The sequence below is a fragment of the Dendropsophus ebraccatus genome, chromosome 5 (genome assembly GCF_027789765.1).
Source record: "Dendropsophus ebraccatus isolate aDenEbr1 chromosome 5, aDenEbr1.pat, whole genome shotgun sequence".
NCBI lineage: Eukaryota > Metazoa > Chordata > Amphibia > Anura > Hylidae > Dendropsophus > Dendropsophus ebraccatus.
In genome coordinates, this window is record NC_091458.1 from 1,974,564 (window position 1) to 1,999,277 (window position 24,714).

General features: G+C 47.4%; 1 protein-coding gene across 1 annotated transcript in view; it reads right to left on the reverse strand.

Moving 5' to 3' along the window:
- TRIM3 (tripartite motif containing 3) overlaps positions 1-24,714 on the reverse strand; it is a 102,440-nt gene that overhangs the window by 23,343 nt on the left and 54,383 nt on the right. The window contains exons 8-12 of the mRNA XM_069969296.1: positions 23,671-23,774; positions 18,136-18,303; positions 17,530-17,710; positions 17,380-17,450; positions 16,104-16,244 (exon numbers count right to left, since the gene is read on the reverse strand). Coding sequence (XP_069825397.1) covers positions 16,104-16,244; positions 17,380-17,450; positions 17,530-17,710; positions 18,136-18,303; positions 23,671-23,774 — 665 coding nt within the window. The remainder of the gene's footprint in view (positions 1-16,103; positions 16,245-17,379; positions 17,451-17,529; positions 17,711-18,135; positions 18,304-23,670; positions 23,775-24,714) is intronic.

The window sequence follows — 24,714 nt, forward strand, 5'->3', positions numbered from 1 at the left end:
ACCATACAGTACATGTATACAGGGCCCCCTACTTCATCTATACAGTACATGTATACAGGACCCCCTACTCCATCTATACAGTACATGTATACAGGACCCCCTACTCCATCTATACAGTACATGTATACTGGACCCCCTACTCCATCTATACAGTACATGTATACAGGACCCCCTACTCCATCTATACAGTACATGTATACAGGACCCCCTACTCCATCTATACAGTACATGTATACAGGGCCCCCTACTCAATCTATACTTGCTTCAGTCTGCCACTGTGGACGAGCGGAGCACACGGGCCTCCGATAACCAGAACACACTGCCGGGACACTACCGGACTCTAATAGCACATATACTCACAAAGGAAAAGGGGTTGCTAGGACATGAGATCGGCAATAGCCACTGCTATGCTGAATCTGTATGGTCCCACCCCGCCCACCGAGGATTTGTGAGTACGGTTATGAGTGGTTATTTTTGGAATATCCGATATATAGTACTTTGTTGACTGTAGTACATTACTGACTACTACACTAAACACTGAGACGGGACCGTGACTGGACCTAACACGGACCAGGACTTATTGTCCAAATATGGATCTGTATTAGCAGATCATTGTATATATGTACAGGAGACTTTAACCCTTAGGGGACACAGCCAGTTTTCATTTTTGCGCTTTCGTTTTTTCCTCCTCGTGTATATAAGGCCATAGCGCTTGCATTTTTCCACCTAGAGACCCAAATGAGACCTTATTTTTTGTGCAATTAATTGTACTTTGCTATGGCAGATGTAATTTTTGCCTAAAATGTGTCGGAAAACCAGAAAAAAAATTATATGTGTGGTAATATTGAAAAAAAATGATTTTTGTGTGTGTGTGTTTACTCCGTTCGCCCTAGGGTAAAACTGACTTGTTATATATGTTCCTTAAGTTGTTACGATTATATAACATGTATAACTTTTATTTGATTTGATGCCTTGCAAACAATTAAAACCCTTTTAAAGAAAATATACGTTCCTTACAACCGCTCCATTCCCGGCCTATAGCGCTTTTATCCTTTGGTCTATGGGGCTGGGGGAGGTGGCAGTTTTTGGGCCATGATGTGTTCTTTCTATTGGTACCTTGATTGCGCATATACGACTTTTTGATCGCTTTTTATTACATTTATGCCTTTTGGGATTTTTTTGCGCTGACGCCGTTTACCGTGCCAGATCAGGAATGTGATTAATTAATAGTTCGGGCGATTACGCACGCGGCGATAGCAAACATGTTTATTTATTTATTTATTTACTTTTATTTATAAAATGGGGAAAGGGGGGTGAGTCAGACTTTAATTAGGGGAGGGGATTTGTGTTATTAAAAATACATTTTTCTTTTACTTTACACATATACTAGAAGCCCCCCTGGGGTTAGGGTTATTCACCCCCTGGGGTTAGGGTTATTCCCCCCTGGGGTTAGGGTTATTCCCCCTGGGGTTAGGGTTATTCACCCCCTGGGGTTAGGGTTATTCACCCCCTGGGGTTAGGGTTATTCCCCCTGGGGTTAGGGTTATTCCCCCCCTGGGGTTAGGGTTATTCCCTTCCCTGGGGTTAGGGTTATTCCCCCCCTGGGGTTAGGGTTATTCCCTCCCTGGGGTTAGGGTTATTCCCTCCCCTGGGGTTAGGGTTATTCCCCCCTGGGGTTAGGGTTATTCCCCCCTGGGGTTAGGGTTATTCCCTCCCTGGGGTTAGGGTTATTCCCCCCCTGGGGTTAGGGTTATTCCCCCCCTGGGGTTAGGGTTATTCCCTCCCCTGGGATTAGGGTTATTCCCCCCCTGGAGTTAGGGTTATTCCCCCCCTGGGGTTAGGGTTATTCCCTCTCTGGGGTTAGGGTTATTCCCCCCTGGGGTTAGGGTTATTCCCCCTGGGGTTAGGGTTATTCCCTCCCCTGGGGTTAGGGTTATTCCCTCTCTGGGGTTAGGGTAATTCCCCCCTGGGGTTAGGGTTATTCCCCCTGGGGTTAGGGTTATTCCCTCCCCTGGGGTTAGGGTTATTCCCCCCTGGGGTTAGGGTTATTCCCCCCCTGGGGTTAGGGTTATTCCCTCCCCTGGGGTTAGGGTTATTCCCTCCCCTGGGGTTAGGGTTATTCCCTCCCCTGGGGTTAGGGTTATTCCCTCCCCTGGGGTTAGGGTTATTCCCCCCCTGGGGTTAGGGTTATTCCCTCCCTGGGGTTAGGGTTATTCCCCCTGGGGTTAGGGTTATTCCCTCCCCTGGGGTTAGGGTTATTCCCCCCCTGGGGTTAGGGTTATTCCCCCCTGGGGTTAGGGTTATTCCCTCCCTGGGGTTAGGGTTATTCCCCCCCTGGGGTTAGGGTTATTCCCCCCCTGGGGTTAGGGTTATTCCCTCCCCTGGGATTAGGGTTATTCCCCCCCTGGAGTTAGGGTTATTCCCCCCCTGGGGTTAGGGTTATTCCCTCTCTGGGGTTAGGGTTATTCCCCCCTGGGGTTAGGGTTATTCCCCCTGGGGTTAGGGTTATTCCCTCCCCTGGGGTTAGGGTTATTCCCCCCCTGGGGTTAGGGTTATTCCCCCCCTGGGGTTAGGGTTATTCCCTCCCCTGGGGTTAGGGTTATTCCCTCCCCTGGGGTTAGGGTTATTCCCTCCCCTGGGGTTAGGGTTATTCCCCCCCTGGGGTTAGGGTTATTCCCTCCCTGGGGTTAGGGTTATTCCCTCCCTGGGGTTAGGGTTATTCCCTCCCTGGGGTTAGGGTTATTCCCCCCCTGGGGTTAGGGTTATTCCCCCCCTGGGGTTAGGGTTATTCCCCCCCTGGGGTTAGGGTTATTCCCTCCCCTGGGGTTAGGGTTATTCCCTCCCCTGGGGTTAGGGTTATTCCCCCCCTGGGGTTAGGGTTATTCCCCCCCTGGGGTTAGGGTTATTCCCTCCCTGGGGTTAGGGTTATTCCCTTCCTGGGGTTAGGGTTATTCCCTCCCTGGGGTTAGGGTTATTCCCCCTGGGGGACTTCTAGTATATATACTCTGATCTCTCATAGAGATCCATGCAGTATAGTTATTCTGCATGAATCCATGAGATCGGTGTTCTATTGCTTTTGGCTGCTACAGCCGAAAGCAATAGAATGCCGAGCCGGGATCAGCACCATTACGGCACAGACCCCGGCCCGGCATGGATGCGGGGATAGCCCCCCCCCCCCCCCCCGCAATCGCGCCGCGGGGGGGGGGGGCGATCCCCCCACTAGACCACCAGGGATGGAGATGAGCAAGTATTTAGAAGCAGCTGTCAACTTTGACAGCTGCTTCTAAGTACTTAATTAGTGGGCACGGCGATCGGACCGTGCCCGCTAATAGCCGCGATCCCAGGCTACATGAGCCACCCGCGATCGCAGCAGTTCAGAGGGGGGTCGCCGCGCGACCCCCCTCTGAACTCCCATAGTAGCACCAGGACGTTCAGTAACGTCCTGGTGCAGCTATGGGTTAAAGTTATGCACTAGCAGTGATTGTATAACCGCTAGTGGCTATCTTTATTTTTGCACATATAAATTCATTTTGGTTTCACGCATACCCCTCTCACGCATACCCCTCTCACACCTTTTATTATTTGTATGATATTGCAAGGGTATACTTATCGCTATTGGTGTTTTAGTAATATACACTATACAAGTATGAAATAAACAGCACCTTTACCAACTCTATACTACAGGTATACAGGACCACCAAACTTTACACTACAAGTATACAGGACCTCCACCAACTACATACTACAGGTATACAGGACCCCCGAACTATATACTACAGGTATACAAGACCTCCACCAACTATACACTACAGGTATACAGGACCCTCAAACTATACATTACAGGTATACAGGACCCCCGAACTATATACTACAGGTATACAAAACCTCCACCAACTATACATTACAGGTATACAGCACCAACTATTTACTACAGGTATACAGGACCCGCGAACTATACAGTACAGGTATACAGGACCTTCACCAACTATACACTGCAGGTATACAGGACTTCCCAAACTATACAGTACAGGTATACAGCCCCCCCAACTATACACTACTGGTATACAGGACCTCCCTCAACTATACACTACAGGTATACAGCTCCCCCCCAACTACACACTACAGGTATACAGGACTTCCCCAACTATACACTATAGGTATAAAACCCCCCCACCCAACTATGCACTACAGATATGCGGGACCCCTAAAAACTATACACTGTAGGTATACAGAACCCCTCCAACTAAGCACTACAGGTATACACTAATTCCACTTATAAAACAATACCTTTAGCTTGGCCTCCTGGGCACCTTAGAACAAATTTAATTAACACACTGACACTTTATACCCGGGCAGCGCCGGGTACATTTTCTAGTATACCATTTATGAGAGAACAGTGACCCCCCAGCCTCTATATACCATATATAAGCAGACAGTGACCCCCCAGCCTCTATATACCATATATAGGAGGACAGTGACCTCCAGCCTCTATATACCATATATAAGAGGACAGTGACCCCCCAGCCTCTATATACCATTTATGAGAGAACAGTGACCCCCCAGCCTCTATATACCATATATAAGCAGACAGTGACCCCCCAGCCTCTATATACCATATATAAGAGGACAGTGATCTCCCAGCCTCTATATACCATATATAAGAGAACAGTAACCCCCCAGCCTCTATATACCATTTATGAGAGAACAGTGACCCCCCAGCCTCTATATACCATATATAAGCAGACAGTGACCCCCCAGCCTCTATATACCATATATAGGAGGACAGTGACCTCCAGCCTCTATATACCATATATAAGAGGACAGTGACCCCCTCGCCTCTATATACCATATATAAGAGGACAGTGACCCCCCCCACCTCTATATACCATATAAAAGAGGACAGTGTCTCCCCCCGCCTCTATATTCCATAAATAAAAGAGGACAGTAACCCCCCAGCCTCTATATACCATATATAAGAGGACAGTGACCCCCCAGCCTCTATATACCATATATAAGCAGACAGTGACCCCCCAGCCTCTATATACCATATATAGGAGGACAGTGACCTCCAGCCTCTATATACCATATATAAGAGGACAGTGACCCCCTCGCCTCTATATACCATATATAAGAGGACAGTGACCCCCCCCCACCTCTATATACCATATAAAAGAGGACAGTGTCTCCCCCCGCCTCTATATTCCATAAATAAAAGAGGACAGTAACCCCCCAGCCTCTATATACCATATATAAGAGGACAGTGACCCCCCCACCTCTATATACCATATATAAGAGGAGAGTGACCCCCCAGCCTCTATATACCATATATAAGAGTACAGTGACCCCCCCGCCTCTATATACCATATATAAGCAGACAGTGACCCCCCAGCCTCTATATACCATATATAAGAGGACAGTGACCCCCCCCGCCTCTATATACCATATATAAGAGGACAGTGATCCCCCAGCCTCTATATACCATATATAAGAGGACAGTAACCCCCCAGCCTCTATATACCATATATAAGAGGACAGTGACCCCCCCCCGCCTATATATACCGTATATAAGAGGACAGTGACCCCCCCAGCCTCTATATACCATATATAAGAGGACAGTGATCCCCCAGCCTCTATATACCATATATAAGCAGACAGTGACCCCCCAGCCTCTATATACCATATATAGGAGGACAGTGACCTCCAGCCTCTATATACCATATATAAGAGGACAGTGACCCCCTCGCCTCTATATACCATATATAAGAGGACAGTGACCCCCCAGCCTCTATATACCATTTATGAGAGGACAGTGACCCCCCAGCCTCTATATACCATATATAAGAGTACAGTGACCCCCCCGCCTCTATATACCATATATAAGCAGACAGTGACCCCCCAGCCTCTATATACCATATATAAGAGGACAGTGACCCCCCCGCCTCTATATACCATATATAAGAGGACAGTGATCCCCCAGCCTCTATATACCATATATAAGAGGACAGTAACCCCCCAGCCTCTATATACCATATGTAAGAGGACAGTGACCCCCCCCCGCCTATATATACCGTATATAAGAGGACAGTGACCCCCCCAGCCTCTATATACCATATATAAGAGGACAGTGATCCCCCAGCCTCTATATACCATATATAAGCAGACAGTGACCCCCCAGCCTCTATATACCATATATAGGAGGACAGTGACCTCCAGCCTCTATATACCATATATAAGAGGACAGTGACCCCCTCGCCTCTATATACCATATATAAGAGGACAGTGACCCCCCAGCCTCTATATACCATATGTAAGAGGACAGTAACCCCCCAGCCTCTATATACCATTTATGAGAGAACAGTGACCCCCCAGCCTCTATATACCATATATAAGCAGACAGTGACCCCCCAGCCTCTATATACCATATATAAGAGGACAGTGATCTCCCAGCCTCTATATACCATATATAAGAGAACAGTAACCCCCCAGCCTCTATATACCATTTATGAGAGAACAGTGACCCCCCAGCCTCTATATACCATATATAAGAGGACAGTGATCCCCCAGCCTCTATATACCATATATAAGAGGACAGTGATCCCCCAGCCTCTATATACCATATATAAGCAGACAGTGACCCCCCAGCCTCTATATACCATATATAGGAGGACAGTGACCCCCCCAGCCTCTATATACCATATATAAGAGGACAGTGATCCCCCAGCCTCTATATACCATATATAAGCAGACAGTGACCCCCCAGCCTCTATATACCATATATAGGAGGACAGTGACCTCCAGCCTCTATATACCATATATAAGAGGACAGTGACCCCCCCGCCTCTATATACCATATATAAGAGGACAGTGACCCCCCCCCACCTCTATATACCATATAAAAGAGGACAGTGTCTCCCCCCGCCTCTATATTCCATAAATAAAAGAGGACAGTAACCCCCCAGCCTCTATATACCATATATAAGAGGACAGTGACCCCCCCACCTCTATATACCATATATAAGAGGACAGTGACCCCCCAGCCTCTATATACCATATATAAGAGGACAGTGACCCCCCAGCCTCTATATACCATATATAAGCAGACAGTGACCCCCCAGCCTCTATATACCATATATAGGAGGACAGTGACCTCCAGCCTCTATATACCATATATAAGAGGACAGTGACCCCCTCGCCTCTATATACCATATATAAGAGGACAGTGACCCCCCCCACCTCTATATACCATATATAAGAGGACAGTGACCCCCCTCAGCCTCTATATACCGTATATAAGAGGACAGTGACCCCCCCGCCTCTATATACCATATATAAGAGGACAGTGATCCCCCAGCCTCTATATACCATATATAAGAGGACAGTAACCCCCCAGCCTCTATATACCATATGTAAGAGGACAGTGACCCCCCCCCGCCTATATATACCGTATATAAGAGGACAGTGACCCCCCCAGCCTCTATATACCATATATAAGAGGACAGTGATCCCCCCCAGCCTCTATATACCATATATAAGAGGACAGTAATGCCCCAGCCTCTATATACCATATATAAGAGGACAGTGACCCCCCAGCCTCTATATACCATATATAAGAGGACAGTGACCACCCCGCCTATATATACCATATATAAGAGGACAGTAACCCCCCAGCCTCTATATACCTTATATAAGAGGACAGTGACCCCCAGCCTCTGTATACCATATATAAGAGGACAGTGACCCCCCAGCCTCTATATACCATATATAAGAGGACAGTGACCCCCCCGCCTATATATACCATATATAAGAGGACAGTAACCCCCCAGCCTCTATATACCATATATAAGAGGACAGTGACCCCCCCCCCCGCCTCTATATACCATATATAAAAGGACAGTAATGCCCCAGCCTCTATATACCATATATAAGAGGACAGTAACCCCCCAGCCTCTATATACCATATATAAGAGAACAGTGACCCCCCAGCCTCTATATACCATATATAACAGTGATCCCCAGCCTCTATATACCATATATAAGAGGACAGTGACCCCCAGCCTCTATATACCATATATAAGAGGACAGTAACCCCCCAGCCTCTATATACCGTATATAAGAGAACAGTAACCCCCCAGCCTCTATATACCATATATAAGAGGACAGTGACCCCCCAGCCTCTATATACCATATATAAGAGAACAGTAACCCCCCAGCCTCTATATACCATATATAAGAGGACAGTAACCCCCCAGCCTCTATATACCATATATAAGAGGACAGTGACCCCCCCAGCCTCTATATACCATATATAAGAGAACAGTGACCCCCCCGCCTCTATATACCAAATATAAGAGGACAGTAACCCCCCAGTCTCTATATACCATATATAAGAGAACAGTGACCCCCCCAGCCTCTATATACCATATATAACAGTGATCCCCAGCCTCTATATACCATATATAAGAGGACAGTAACCCCCCAGCCTCTATATACCATATATAAGAGAATAGTAACCCCCAGCCTCTATATACCATATATAAGAGGACAGTGACCCCCCGCCTCTATATACCATATATAAGAGGACAGTAACCCCCCAGCCTCTATATACCATATATAAGCAGACAGTGATCCCCCAGCCTCTATATACCATATATAAGAGGACAGTGACCCCCCCACCTCTATATACCGTATATAAGAGGACAGTAACCCCCCATCCTCTATATACCATATATAAGAGGACAGTGACCCCCCCCCACCTCTATATACCATATATAAGCGGACAGTGAACCCCCAGCCTCTATATACCATATATAAGTGGACAGTAACCCCTAGCCTCTATATACCATATATAAGAGGACAGTGATCCCCCAGCCTCTATATACCATATATAAGAGGACAGTGACCCCCAGCCTCTATATACCATATATAAGAGGACAGTGAGCCCCCCAGCCTCTATATACCATATATAAGAGGACAGTAACCCCCCAGCCTCTATATACCATATATAAGAGGACAGTGATCCCCCAGCCTCTATATACTTTATATAAGAGGACAGTGACCCCCCAGCCTCTATATACCATATATAAGAGAACAGTAACCCCCCAGCCTCTATATACCATATATAAGAGGACAGTGACCCCCCCAGCCTCTATATACCATATATAAGAGAACAGTGATCCCCCAGCCTCTATATACCATATATAAGAGGACAGTGATCCCCCCCCCGCCTTTATATACCATATATAAGAGGACAGTGATCCCCAGCCTCTATATACCATATATAAGAGGACAGTAACCCCCCAGCCTCTATATACCATATATAAGAGAACAGTGACCCCCCAGCCTCTATATACCATATATAACAGTGATCCCCAGCCTCTATATACCATATATAAGAGGACAGTGACCCCCCAGCCTATATATACCATATATAAGAGGACAGTAACCCCCCAGCCTCTATATACCGTATATAAGAGAACAGTAACCCCCCAGCCTCTATATACCATATATAAGAGGACAGTGACCCCCCAGCCTCTATATACCATATATAAGAGTACAGTAACCCCCCAGCCTCTATATACCATATATAAGAGGACAGTGACCCCCCAGCCTCTATATACCATATATAAGAGGACAGTGACCCCCCAGCCTCTATATACCATATATAAGAGGACAGTAACCCCCCAGCCTCTATATACCATATATAAGAGGACAGTGACCCCCCCAGCCTCTATATACCATATATAAGAGAACAGTGACCCCCCCGCCTCTATATACCATATATAAGAGGACAGTAACCCCCCAGTCTCTATATACCATATATAAGAGAACAGTGACCCCCCCAGCCTCTATATACCATATATAACAGTGATCCCCAGCCTCTATATACCATATATAAGAGGACAGTAACCCCCCAGCCTCTATATACCATATATAAGAGAATAGTAACCCCCAGCCTCTATATACCATATATAAGAGGACAGTGACCCCCCGCCTCTATATACCATATATAAGAGGACAGTAACCCCCCAGCCTGTATATACCATATATAAGAGGACAGTGACCCCCCCCCACCTCTATATACCATATATAAGAGGACAGTAACCCCCCAGCCTCTATATACCATATATAAGCAGACAGTGATCCCCCAGCCTCTATATACCATATATAAGAGGACAGTGACCCCCCCACCTCTATATACCGTATATAAGAGGACAGTAACCCCCCATCCTCTATATACCATATATAAGCGGACAGTGAACCCCCAGCCTCTATATATCATATATAAGTGGACAGTAACCCCTAGCCTCTATATACCATATATAAGAGGACAGTGATCCCCCAGCCTCTATATACCATATATAAGAGGACAGTGACCCCCAGCCTCTATATACCATATATAAGAGGACAGTGACCCCCCCAGCCTCTATATACCATATATAAGAGGACAGTAACCCCCCAGCCTCTATATACCATATATAAGAGGACAGTGATCCCCCAGCCTCTATATACTTTATATAAGAGGACAGTGACCCCCCAGCCTCTATATACCATATATAAGAGAACAGTAACCCCCCAGCCTCTATATACCATATATAATAGGTCAGTGACCCCCCCAGCCTCTATATACCATATATAAGAGAACAGTGATCCCCCAGCCTCTATATACCATATATAAGAGGACAGTGATCCCCCCCCCGCCTTTATATACCATATATAAGAGGACAGTGATCCCCCCAGCCTCTATATACCATATATAAGAGAACAGTAACCCCCCAGCCTCTATATACCATATATAAGAGGACAGTGATCCCCCAGCCTCTATCTATATCATAAAAATCAAAGTCTGTCTGTCCTTCTGTCTGTCCGTCTGTCTGTCTGTCCTGTCTGTCCTTCTGTCTGTCTGTCCTCTATAGACTTCCAAACGCCTGAACCGTTTGAACCCAAATTTGGCCCACAGATACATTGGGTGCCCGGGAAGGTTATTGCGAAGTTCCCGTCCCCGCCAGATGTACAGGAGGGGAGGGGGAGGGGAAAGAGAGGCGCCCCATAGAGATGAATGGGAAAAATCTCCTCACTGCACACACAGGTGATATAATTAGCTGCAGCAGACACGGCAGTTGGAGCCTTAGCAACCAATAGGATTACTGCTTTCATTTTCACAGGGAGCAATGGTTGCTAGGGAAGCTGCCTCACAACATCCACAGTAATAACTGGTAGACCCCTACTCCATCTATACAGTACAGGTATACAGGACCCCCTACTCCATCTATACAGTACATGTATACAGGACCCCCTACTCCATCTATACAGTACATGTATATACAGGACCCCCTACTCCATATATACAGTACATGTATACAGGACCCCCTACTCCATCTATACAGTACATGTATATACAGGACCCCCTACTCCATCTATACAGTACAGGTATACAGGACCCCCTACTCCATCTATACAGTACATGTATACAGGACCCCCTACTCCATCTATACAGTACATGTATACAGGACCCCCTACTCCATCTATACAGTACATGTATATACAGGACCCCCTACTCCATCTATACAGTACATGTATATACAGGACCCCCTACTCCATCTATACAGTACATGTATATACAGGGCCCCCTACTCCATCTATACAGTACAGGTATACAGGACCCCCTACTCCATCTATACAGTACATGTATACAGGACCCCCTACTCCATCTATACAGTACATGTATATACAGGGCCCCCTACTCAATCTATACAGTACATGTATATACAGGGCCCCCTACTCCATCTATACAGTACAGGTATACAGGACCCCCTACTCCATCTATACAGTACATGTATACAGGACCCCCTACTCCATCTATACAGTACATGTATATACAGGGCCCCCTACTCCATCTATACAGTACATGTATATACAGGACCCCCTACTCCATCTATACAGTACATGTATACAGGACCCCCTACTCCATCTATACAGTACATGTATACAGGACCCCCTACTCCATCTATACAGTACATGTATATACAGGACCCCCTACTCCATCTATACAGTACATGTATATACAGGACCCCCTACTCTATCTATACAGTACATGTATACAGGACCCCCTACTCCGTCTATACAGTACATGTATACAGGACCCCCCTACTCCATCTATACAGTACATGTATATACAGGACCCCCTACTCCATCTATACAGTACATGTGTATACAGGGCCCCCTACTCCATCTATACAGTACATGTATACAGGACCCCCTACTCCATCTATACAGTACATGTATATACAGGACCCCCTACTCCATCTCTACAGTACATGTATATACAGGACCCCCTACTCCATCTATACAGTACATGTATATACAGGACCCCCTACTCCATCTATACAGTACATGTATATACAGGACCCCCTACTCCATCTATACAGTACATGTATATACAGGACCCCCTACTCCATCTATACAGTACATGTATATACAGGACCCCCTACTCCATCCATACAGTACATGTATATACAGGGCACAACAGGTACCATACTGTGAATGGATAACACCGCCACACCAGACCTGACCAATACTGCCATACTGTGCTGGATAACACTGTCATACCAGACCTGACCAATACCGCCATACTGTGACTGGATAACACCGCCACACCAGACCTGAGCAATACCGCCATACTGTGACTGGATAACACTGCCACACCAGACCTGACCAATACCGCCATACTGTGACTGGATAACACTGTCATACCAGACCTGACCAATACCGCCATACTGTGACTGGATAACACTGTCATATAAGACCTGACCAATACCGCCATACTGTGACTGGATAACACTGCCATACCAGACCTGACCAATACCGCCATACTGTGACTGGATAACACTGTCATACCAGACCTGACCAATACCGCCATACTGTGAAAGGATAACACTGTCATATAAGACCTGACCAATACCCCCATACTGTGACTGGATAACACTGCCATACCAGACCTGACCAATACCGCCATACTGTGACTGGATAACACTGCCATACCAGACATGACCAATACCGCCATACTGTGACTGGATAACACTGTCATACCAGACCTGACCAATACCACCATACTGTGACTGGATAACACTGCCATACCAGACCTGACCAATACCGCCATACTGTGCTGGATAACACTGTCATACCAGACCTGACCAATACCGCCATACTGTGACTGGATAACACTGCCATACCAGACCTGACCAATACCGGCAAACTGTGACTGGGTAACACCGCCACACCAGTCCTGATCAATACCACCATACTGTGACTGGATAACACTGCCATACCAGACCTGACCAATACCGGCAAACTGTGACTGGATAACACCATCATATCAGACCTGACCGATACTGCCATACTGTGACTGGATAACACTGCTATACCAGACCTGACCAATACCACCATACCGTGACTGGATAACACCGCCACACCAGACCTGACCAATACCGCCATACTGTGACTGGATAACACCCCCATACCAGACATGACCAATACCGACACTCTGTGACTGAATAACACTGCCATACGGGTAATACAACCCTGCAGGTATACAGGACACTACAGGTATACAGGACCCCAAAACTATACACTACAAGTGCACGGGACCTCCACAAAACTATATACTACAGGTATACAGGACCCCAAACTTTACACTACAGGTATACAGGACTCCAAAACTATATACTACAGGTATACAGGACCTCCACCAACTATATACTTCAGGTATACAGGACCTCCACCAACTATATACTACAGGTATACAGGACCCCAAACTATACACTACAGGTATACAGGACCCCAAAACTATACACTACAGGTATACAGGAACTCCACCAACTATATACTACAGGTATATAGGACCCCAATCTATACACTACAGGTATACAGGACCTCAAAACCATACACTACAGGTATACAGGACCTACACCAATTCTATAATACAGGTATACAGCACTTTCACCAACTCTACACTACAAGTATACAGGACCCCAAATATACTATAGGTATACAGGAACTCCACCAGCTATATACTACAGGTATATCGGACCCCAAACTATACACTACAGGTATACAGGACCTCCACCAACTCTATACTATAGTTATACAGGACCCTCAAACTATTTACTACAGGTATACAGGACCCCCGAACTATATACTACAGGTATACAAGACCTCCACCAATTATACACTACAGGTATCCAGGACCCTCAAACTATAAACTACAGGTATACAAGTCCTCCACCAACTATACATTACAGGTATACAGCACCAACTATATACTACAGGTATACAGGACCCCCGAACTAAACAGTATAGGTATACAGGACCTTCACCAACTGTACACTGCAGGTATACAGGACCTCCCTCAACTATACACTATAGGTATACAGCCCCCCCAACTATGCACTACAGATATGCGAGACCCCTAAAAACTATACATTGTGGGTATACAGAACCCCTCCAACTATGCACTACAGGTATACACTAATTCCACTGATTAACTCAGATGAAACAATACCTTTAGCTTGGCCTCCTGGGCACCTTAGAACAAATCTAATTAACACACTGACACTTTATACCCGGGCAGCGCCGGGTACATTTTCTAGTATACCATATATAAGAGGACAGTAACCCCCCAGCCTCTATATACCATATATAAGAGGACAGTGACCCCCCAGCCTCTATATACCATATATAAGAGGACAGTGACCCCCCAGCCTCTATATACCATATATAAGAGGACAGTGACCCCCCGCCTCTATATACCATATATAAGAGGACAGTGACCCCCCAGCCTCTATATACCATATATAACAGTGATCCCCAGCTTCTATATACCATATATAAGAGGACAGTGACCCCCCAGCCTCTATATACCATATATAAGAGAACAGTGACCCCCCAGCCTCTATATACCATATATAAGAGAACAGTGACCCCCCCAGCCTCTATATACCATATATAACAGTGATCCCCAGCCTCTATATACCATATATAAGAGGACAGTGACCCCCCCCAGCCTCTATATACCATATATAACAGTGATCCCCAGCCTCTATATACCATATATAAGAGGACAGTAACCCCCCAGCCTCTATATACCATATATAAGAGAACAGTGACCCCCCCAGCCTCTATATACCATATATAACAGTGATCCCCAGCTTCTATATACCGTATATAAGAGGACAGTGACCCCCCAGCCTCTATATAGCATATATAAGAGAACAGTAACCCCCCAGCCTCTATATACCATATATAAGAGGACAGTGACCCCCCCAGCCTCTATATACCATATATAAGAGGACAGTGATCCCCCAGCCTCTATATACCATATATAAGAGGACAGTGATCTCCCAGCCTCTATATACCATATATAAGAGGACAGTGATCCCCCAGCCTCTATATACCATATATAAGAGAACAGTAACCCCCCAGCCTCTATATACCATATATAAGAGGACAGTGACCCCCCCCAGCCTCTATATACCATATATAAGAGGACAGTGATCCCCCAGCCTCTATATACCTTATATAAGAGGACAGTAACCCCCCAGCCTCTATATACCATATATAAGAGGACAGTGACCCCCCAGCCTCTATATACCATATATAAGAGGACAGTGATCCCCCAGCCTCTATATACCATATATAAGAGGACAGTAACCCCCCAGCCTCTATATACCTTATATAAGAGGACAGTGACCCCCCAGCCTCTATATACCATATATAAGAGGACAGTAACCCCCCAGCCTCTATATACCTTATATAAGAGGACAGTGACCCCCAGCCTCTATATACCGTATATAAGAGGACAGTGACCCCCAGCCTCTATATACCATATATAAGAGGACAGTGACCCCCAGCCTCTATATACCACATATGAGCTGGTCCGGTCTGCTTCACATTCTGGATACAGAGGTAGGAAAGTCTCACAGTCACTATCAGCCAGTTACACCTTCATTCACCTTATGTGGGGCCAGAACAGGGGGGCGCTATACCACAACTTATATATATGTATATGTGATGGAGAGATGCCCCTCCCCCCAATGTCCGCTCCGCACCTGAATCCGGCTGTTTCCCCAGTCGGCCACAATGATATTTCCATTAGAATCCACAGCAACGCCTGTTGGAGCATTAAACTGACCGTTTCCCTCTCCATGAGAACCAAACTTAAAGAGGAACTCCCCCTCTGCGCTGTACACCTGCCGAGAAAGGGGAGGAGTCAGCTGGGAGCACGGAAAGGGGGAGGAGTGAGCTGGGAGCGCGAAAAGGGGGAGGAGTCAGAGGGGAGCGCGAAAAGGGGAGGAGTCAGCTGGGGGTGCGAAAAGGGGGAGGAGTCAGCTGGGAGCGCGAAAAGGGTGAGGAGTCAGATGGGAGCGCGAAAAGGGGGAGGAGTCAGCTGGGAGCAAAAAAAGGGGGATTCGTCAGGTTGTTCTGAGCTGTGACTACACACGGTATATGGGGGTACACAGGGGGTGTTCTGAGCTGTGACTACACACGGTATATGGGGGTACACGGGGGGGTTGGTTGTTCTGAGCTGTGACTACACACGGTATATGGGGGTACACGGGGGGGTGTTCTGAGCTGTGACTACACACGGTATATGGGGGTACACGGGGGGGGTTGGTTGTTCTGAGCTGTGACTACACACGGTATATGGGGGTACACAGGGGTGTTCAGAGCTGGGACTACACACAGTATATGGGGGTACACGGGGGGTGCTCTGAACTGTGACTACACAAGGTATATGGGGGTACACGGGGTTGGTTGTTCTGAGCTGTGACTACACACGGTATATGGGGGTACACAGGGGTGTTCTGAGCTGTGACTACACACGGTATATGGGGGTACACGGGGGGTGTTCTGAGCTGTGACTACACACGGTATATGGGGGTACACAGGGGTGTTCTGAGCTGGGACTACACACAGTATATGGGGGTACACGGGGGGTGCTCTGGACTGTGACTACACACGGTATATGGGGGTACACAGGGGTGTTCTGAGCTGTGACTACACACGGTATATGGGGGTACACCGAGGGGGGTTGATCTGAGCTGGGACTACACACGGTATATGGGGGTACACAGGGGTGTTCTGAGCTGGGACTACACACGGTATATGGGGGTACACGGGGGGTGTTCTGAGCTGGGACTACACACGGTATATGGGGGTACACGGGGGGTGTTCTGAGCTGTGACTACACAAGGTATATGGGGATACACGGAGGGGGGTTGGTTGATCTGAGCTGTGACTACACACAGTATATTGGGGTACACAGGGGGGGTGTTCTGAGCTGTGACTCCTCGGGTTATATTGGGGTTCAGAGTGGGGGCTCACCTTTACTGAGTGGTTGTGGAAATCAGTCACTATAATCTCATTCTTGTTATTGACAGCAACAAAATGGGGACCTGGGAAGAGAGCGGACAGTGAATGCCACGTCACATCCTGTACCAGGCCCTGCCCACCACCCGAGTCCCGTCCACTCACCATCCAGACTCCCCGTCTGCTGCTTGTCCCCCGGGTTGCGGCCTCCGAACCTCCCCACTAACTTCCCATTGGACTGGAAGATGAAGATGCAGCACGACTTGTTATCCACAACTATCAGGTGCCCGTTCCGATCCACGGCCACACCCTTAGGACCCATCAGGCGCCCCACACCCACCTTGTTCTAGAGACAAAGGGTAACAGTGAGAGACAACCAGGACACACACACACAGCCGGCACTGCCGAGACCCCACACACGCTAAGCCGGCACTGCCGAGACCCCACACACACCCGGTCGGCACTGCCGAGACCCCACACACGCCCGGCCGACACTGCCGAGACCCCACACACGCCCAGCCGGCACTGCCGAGACCCCACACACGCCCGGCCGGCACTGCCGAGACCCCACACACGCCCAGCCGGCACTGCCGAGACCCCACACACGCCCAGCCGGCACTGCCGAGACCCCACACACGCCCAGCCGGCACTGCCGAGACCCCACACACGCCCAGCCGGCACTGCCGAGACCCCACACACGCCCAGCCGGCACTGCCGAGAACCCCACACACGCACAGCCGGCACTGCCAAGACTCTGGGTTCAAATCTCACCTTGAACTTTCCCTCAGGAGAAAAGATGCTGACCCAGCGATTGTCATAATCCGCCACAATAATGTCCCCGTTCATGTCCACGGCCACGCCTGTTGGGCGCTGTAGTTGCCCCGGGGATCTTCCCCGTACACCAAATCGCAGCTTGAACTGTCCCTCATTAGAGAAGACCTGGCGTAGGAAGAGTAGGATGAGGTGAAGAACATGGACGAGCTGGGGATGGGAAGCTGTTGGACTGGTGTGGGCTACAAGTAGCGCCCGTGCTGGGTGCAGGAGACTCGGGCTGGGAGGGGGGTTGGCTGGGTGTAGGATACGAGCGGCTGTGCTGGGAGGGGGGTTGGCTGGGTGAAGGATACGAGCGGCTGTGCTGGGAGGGGGGTTGGCTGGGTGTAGGATACGAGCGGCTGTGCTGGGAGGGGGGGTTGGATGTAGGGCTGGGCGGTATACCGTGAAAATACCGATACAGTCTCTGGCGTCGGTTAACCGACCTCAACTTTGCCAGGACGGTATCTGCAGTATTTTCACTTTCATCTCCCCGTCTGAGCCCTGAACTGCACAGGTTGGAGGATGTCTCTTGTGCTGTGTGTGCAGGAACGCACAGACAGCACATATGAGACTCTGTGTGTCTGAGCGCCCCTGCCCGGCGTGTCAGAGCGGCCCGGTTGTCTCAGCCCGCCCCAGAGATGACATGCCTATGTCATCGTTCCCCAGAGGGTGAGAGCCTCGAAGGACAGAGACTTGCCGAGCACCGAAGCGTGGTGCGAAGATCATCTGGCGTCTGTCCAACACACTGTGGTGACGTTTTCTATTTATATTCATGTGAAAGACTTTATTATTTGTATTGTTTCAAGCATATTCAATATAAAGATAAACAACCTTTTTTGCAACTTCAAGTTGGCTTAAGTTCCATTGCTTTATTTTTTGCTGGATTTGGTACCAAGTTAGCGGCTTGGTTTTCTGGGACGTGGTCACACAGTGTGTAAAGCACCAGTGGTACTTATATATACTTGCAGTTCCCGCGGCTCACACATGCCTCTCCCAGCACCCCCCGCACGTCCCAGCGCCCCCCGCCACCTGCACATCCCAGCGCCCCCCGCCACCTCCACGTCCAAGCGCCCCCCGCCACCTGCACATCCCAGCGCCCCCCGCACGTCCCAGCGCCCCCCGCCACCTGCACGTCCCAGCGCCCCCGCACGTCCCAGCGCCCCCCGCCACCTGCACGTCCCAGCGCCCCCCGCCACCTCCACGTCCCAGCGCCCCCCGCACATCCCAGCGCCCCCCGCACGTCCCAGCGCCCCCCGCCACCTGCACGTCCAAGCGCCCCCCGCCACCTCCACGTCCCATCGCCCCCCGCCACCTCCACGTCCCAGCGCCCCCCGCACATCCCAGCGCCCCCCGCCACCTGCACGTCCAAGCGCCCCCCGCCACCTCCACGTCCCATCGCCCCCCGCCACCTCCACGTCCCAGCGCCACCTGCACGTCCCAGCGCCCCCCCCGCACGTCCCAGCGTCCCCCGCCACCTGCACATCCCAGCGCCCCCCGCCCCCCGCACATCCCAGCGCCCCCCGCACGTCCCAGCGCCCCCCGCCACCTGCACGTCCCAGCGCCCCCCGCCACCTGCACGGCATGTAAGAGCATCATGGCCAGTCCCCTATGTGCTGTCTGTGCGTCCCTGCACACACAGCACACGAGACATCCTCCAACCTGTTCAGCAACCCATGAGAAGAAGAGCAACGTTTCTGACCACAACAATGTTATTTGGCTTGAGAAAAGACCACGGTTGTGGTCATAAACGTTGCTGTTTTCGACATGAATGAAAAAAGATGTAGATTTATTCACAATCCATTTGGAATGCTGCTACTTTTTGAATATAGATAGAGGAGACAGACAGACAGACCTATCTATCTGTATCTGTATCTCTCTATCTGTATCTATCTGTATCTGTATCCCTCTATCTCTCTATCTCTATCTCTCTATCGCTCTAACTGTATCTATCTATTATCTATCTCCTCAATCGATCGATAGAGGAGATAGATAGATATAGATAGATAGATAGATAGATAGATAGATAGGAGATAGATAGATAGATAGATAGATAGATAGATAGATAGATAGGAGATAGATAGATAGGAGATAGATAGATAGATATAGATAGATAGATAGATAGATAGATAGATAGATAGATAGATAGGAGATAGATAGATAGATAGATAGATAGATAGATAGGAGATAGATAGATAGATAGATAGATAGATAGATAGATAGATAGATAGGAGATAGATAGATAGGAGATAGATAGGAGATAGATAGATAGATAGATAGATAGATAGATAGATAGATAGATAGATAGATAGATAGATAGGAGATAGATAGGAGATAGATAGATAGGAGATAGATAGGAGATAGATAGGAGATAGATAGATAGATAGATAGATAGATAGATAGATAGATAGATAGATAGATAGGAGATAGGAGATAGATAGGAGATAGATAGATAGGAGATAGATAGATAGATAGATAGATAGATAGATAGATAGATAGATAGATAGATAGATAGATAGGAGATAGATAGATAGGAGATAGATAGATAGATAGATAGATAGATAGGAGATAGATAGATAGATAGATAGATATATAGATAGATAGATAGATAGATAGGAGATAGATAGATAGATAGGAGATAGATAGATAGATAGGAGATAGATAGATAGATAGGAGATAGATAGATAGGAGATAGATAGATAGATAGATAGATAGATAGATAGATAGGAGATAGATAGAAGATAGATAGATAGGAGATAGATAGATAGATAGGAGATAGATAGATAGATAGATAGATAGATAGATAGATAGATAGATAGATAGATAGGAGATAGATAGGAGATAGGAGATATATAGATAGGAGATAGATAGATACAAATAGATAGATAGGAGAGAGAAATAGATAGATAGGAGATAGATAGATAGATAGATAGATAGATAGATAGGAGATAGATAGATAGATAGATAGATAGGAGATAGATAGGAGATAGATAGATAGATAGGAGATAGATAGATAGATAGATAGATAGGAGATAGATAGATAGATAGATAGGAGATAGATAGATAGGAGATAGATAGATAGATAGACAGATAGATACAAATAGATAGATAGATAGATAGATAGATAGATAGATAGATAGGAGATAGATAGGAGATAGATAGATAGGAGATAGATAGATAGATAGATAGATAGATAGATAGGAGATAGATAGATAGGAGATAGATAGATAGACAGATAGATACAAATAGATAGATAGATAGATAGATAGATAGATAGGAGATAGATAGGGAGATAGATAGGAGATAGATAGATAGGTAGATAGGAGATAGATAGATAGGAGATAGATAGATAGGAGATAGATAGATAGATAGGAGATAGATAGATAGATAGATAGATAGATAGGATATAGATAGATAGATAGATAGATAGGAGATAGATAGATAGGAGATAGATAGATAGATAGACAGACAGATAGATACAAATAGATAGATAGATAGGAGATAGAAGATAGATAGGAGATAGATAGATAGATAGATAGATAGATAGATAGATAGATAGATAGGAGATAGATAGATAGATAGATAGGAGATAGATAGATAGATAGATAGATAGATAGATAGATAGGAGATAGATAGATAGATAGATAGATAGGAGATAGATAGATAGATAGATAGATAGATAGATAGATAGATAGGAGATAGATAGATAGGAGATAGATAAATAGATAGATAGATAGGAGATAGATAGGAGATAGATAGATAGATAGATAGATAGATAGATAGATAGATAGATAGATAGATAGATAGGAGATAGATAGATAGATAGACAGATAGATACAAATAGATAGATACAAATAGATAGATAGATAGATAGGAGAGAGAGAGATAGGAGATATCTTCACGGCGTGTCAGCACAGTGCCATCTACAGCCCCCTATAATGTGCCACTCAGTGTCCCCATAACTGTGCCTTTGTACTGTCACCTATACATAACATACTGTATACCAATCATATATACTGTATGTCCCTATACTGTCACCTGTATATACTATATACACATCATACTGTATATACTCCCTATAGTACATAGCTATATACATGTCCTGTGGTGTGTCCATAGCTGTATACCTGTATATACACGTCCTGTGGTGTGTCCATAGCTGTATATCTGTATATACACGTCCTGTGGTGTGTCCATAGCTGTATGCTGTTTACCTGTATATACATGTCCTGTCGTGTGTACATAGTTTGGGTTGCTGCTCATTGAGTTACTGTACTTTAAAACTTTATTGAAACAAAATATCCCCAGTTTGGTATGGCCAAGTGGGTGTGGCTTGTAAAAAGGGGTGTGGTGTACAAAGGGGGGTGTCATAGTTATCGTCCAATTATCGTTACCGCAGCTACATATGTGATAAACCGCGATATTGATTTAGGCCAATATCGCCCAGCCCTAGTTGGCTGGGTGTAGGATACGAGCGGCTGTGCTGGGAGGGGGGTTGGCTGGGTGTAGCATACGAGCGGCTGTGCTGGGAGGGGTGTTGGCTGGGTGTAGGATACGAGCGGCTGTGCTGGGAGGGGGGTTGGCTGGGTGTAGGATACAAGCGGCTGTGCTGGGAGGGGGGTTGGCTGGGTGTAGGATACAAGCGGCTGTGCTGGGAGGGGGGTTGGCTGGGTGTAGGATACGAGCGGCTGTGCTAGGAGGGGGGTTGGCTGGGTGTAGGATACGAGAGGCTGTGCTGGGAGGGGGGTTGGCTGGGTGTAGGATACGAGCGGCTGTGCTGGGAGGGGGGTTGGCTGGGTGTAGGATACGAGCGGCTGTGCTGGGAGGGGGGTTGGCTGGGTGTAGGATACGAGCGGCTGTGCTGGGAGGGGGGGTTGGCTGGGTGTAGGATACGAGCGGCTGTGCTGGGAGGGGGGTTGGCTGGGTGTAGGATACGAGCGGCTGTGCTGGGAGGGGGGTTGGCTGGGTGTAGGATACGAGCGGCTGTGCTGGAAGGGGGGGGTTGGCTGGGTGTAGGATACGAGCGGCTGTGCTGGGAGGGGGGTTGGCTGGGTGTAGGATACGAGCGGCTGTGCTGGGAGGGGGGTTGGCTGGGTGTAGGATACGAGCGGCTGTGCTAGGAGGGGGGTTGGCTGGGTGTAGGATACGAGAGGCTGTGCTGGGAGGGGGGTTGGCTGGGTGTAGGATACGAGCGGCTGTGCTGGGAGGGGGGGTTGGCTGGGTGTAGGATACGAGCGGCTGTGCTGGGAGGGGGGGTTGGCTGGGTGTAGGATACGAGCGGCTGTGCTGGGAGGGGGGTTGGCTGGGTGTAGGATACGAGCGGCTGTGCTGGGAGGGGGGTTGGCTGGGTGTAGGATACGAGCGGCTGTGCTGGGAGGGGGGGTTGGCTGGGTGTAGGATACGAGCGGCTGTGCTAGGAGGGGGGTTGGCTGGGTGTAGGATACGAGCGGCTGTGCTGGGAGGGGGGTTGACTGGGGGTAGGATACGAGCAGCTACCTGTATACACTGGTTGTTACTGTCCGCCACCACTATGCGGTTGTTGCCGGAAGAGGAGATTCCCTGTAAGTTGGAGAATTCCCCTTTGTCTCGACCACGGGACCCTAGAAGAGAAAGTCATGAGTTATGAGGCAATCCCAACACCGGATGAATATCGCATGACTTCAAGTCGCCTCCATAGTGCAGCGCTGCTCACCCCCACATCCGGCCCTGTCTAACACAACAGGATCCCACTGGGTATCAGTATGTTACTGGGAAAACATCCATATGGGTTGTAGAGTCCGTCTCATGCTACCACGAGTGTGAAAGCACCAACAACATTCAGAAGTGACCAAAACATCAGCCAGAAAGCCTCGGTAGTGAGAAGTGGTGTGTGCTCCCCACCTGTGGGACCCTCCGTTATTGAGGGGGTCTCACTGACTGCAGGTGACAGGGAGTGTCAGTCAGTGCTGCTTCCTGAGTGGACAGTCTGATGTCATAGAAGTCTCATTTACTTGTAGTTATATTGTGCTGTTTATGTGTTCCCTTTATTTTTTTTTATACATATACAAATATACATCCATACACACATCAATATATACATCCATACACAAATATATACATACATATACTTACACACATCTATACATATACATCCATATATCCATACACACCAGTATATACATCCATTCACAAATATATACATACATACTTACACTTACACACATCTATACATATACATCCATACACAAATATATACATACATATACTTACACACATCTATACATGCACACACATACATCCATACACACATCTATATATTATATATAGTTCAAACATTTTATAGAGTTTTCACATAATATAACATTGGTACTGAAGAAAAGTATCAGTAGCAGTATAAATTCACGAATATACATATCTAATAAAACAAGGCCGACAACAATAACTAAATCTTACTCCACTTCTACATAGAATATAGATAGTAGATATATAGTGCCATTTATCACAAGAACATAGTGTACAAATACAAAGCAAAGTTTATAAGAATGGATCCAGGGTGCCGGC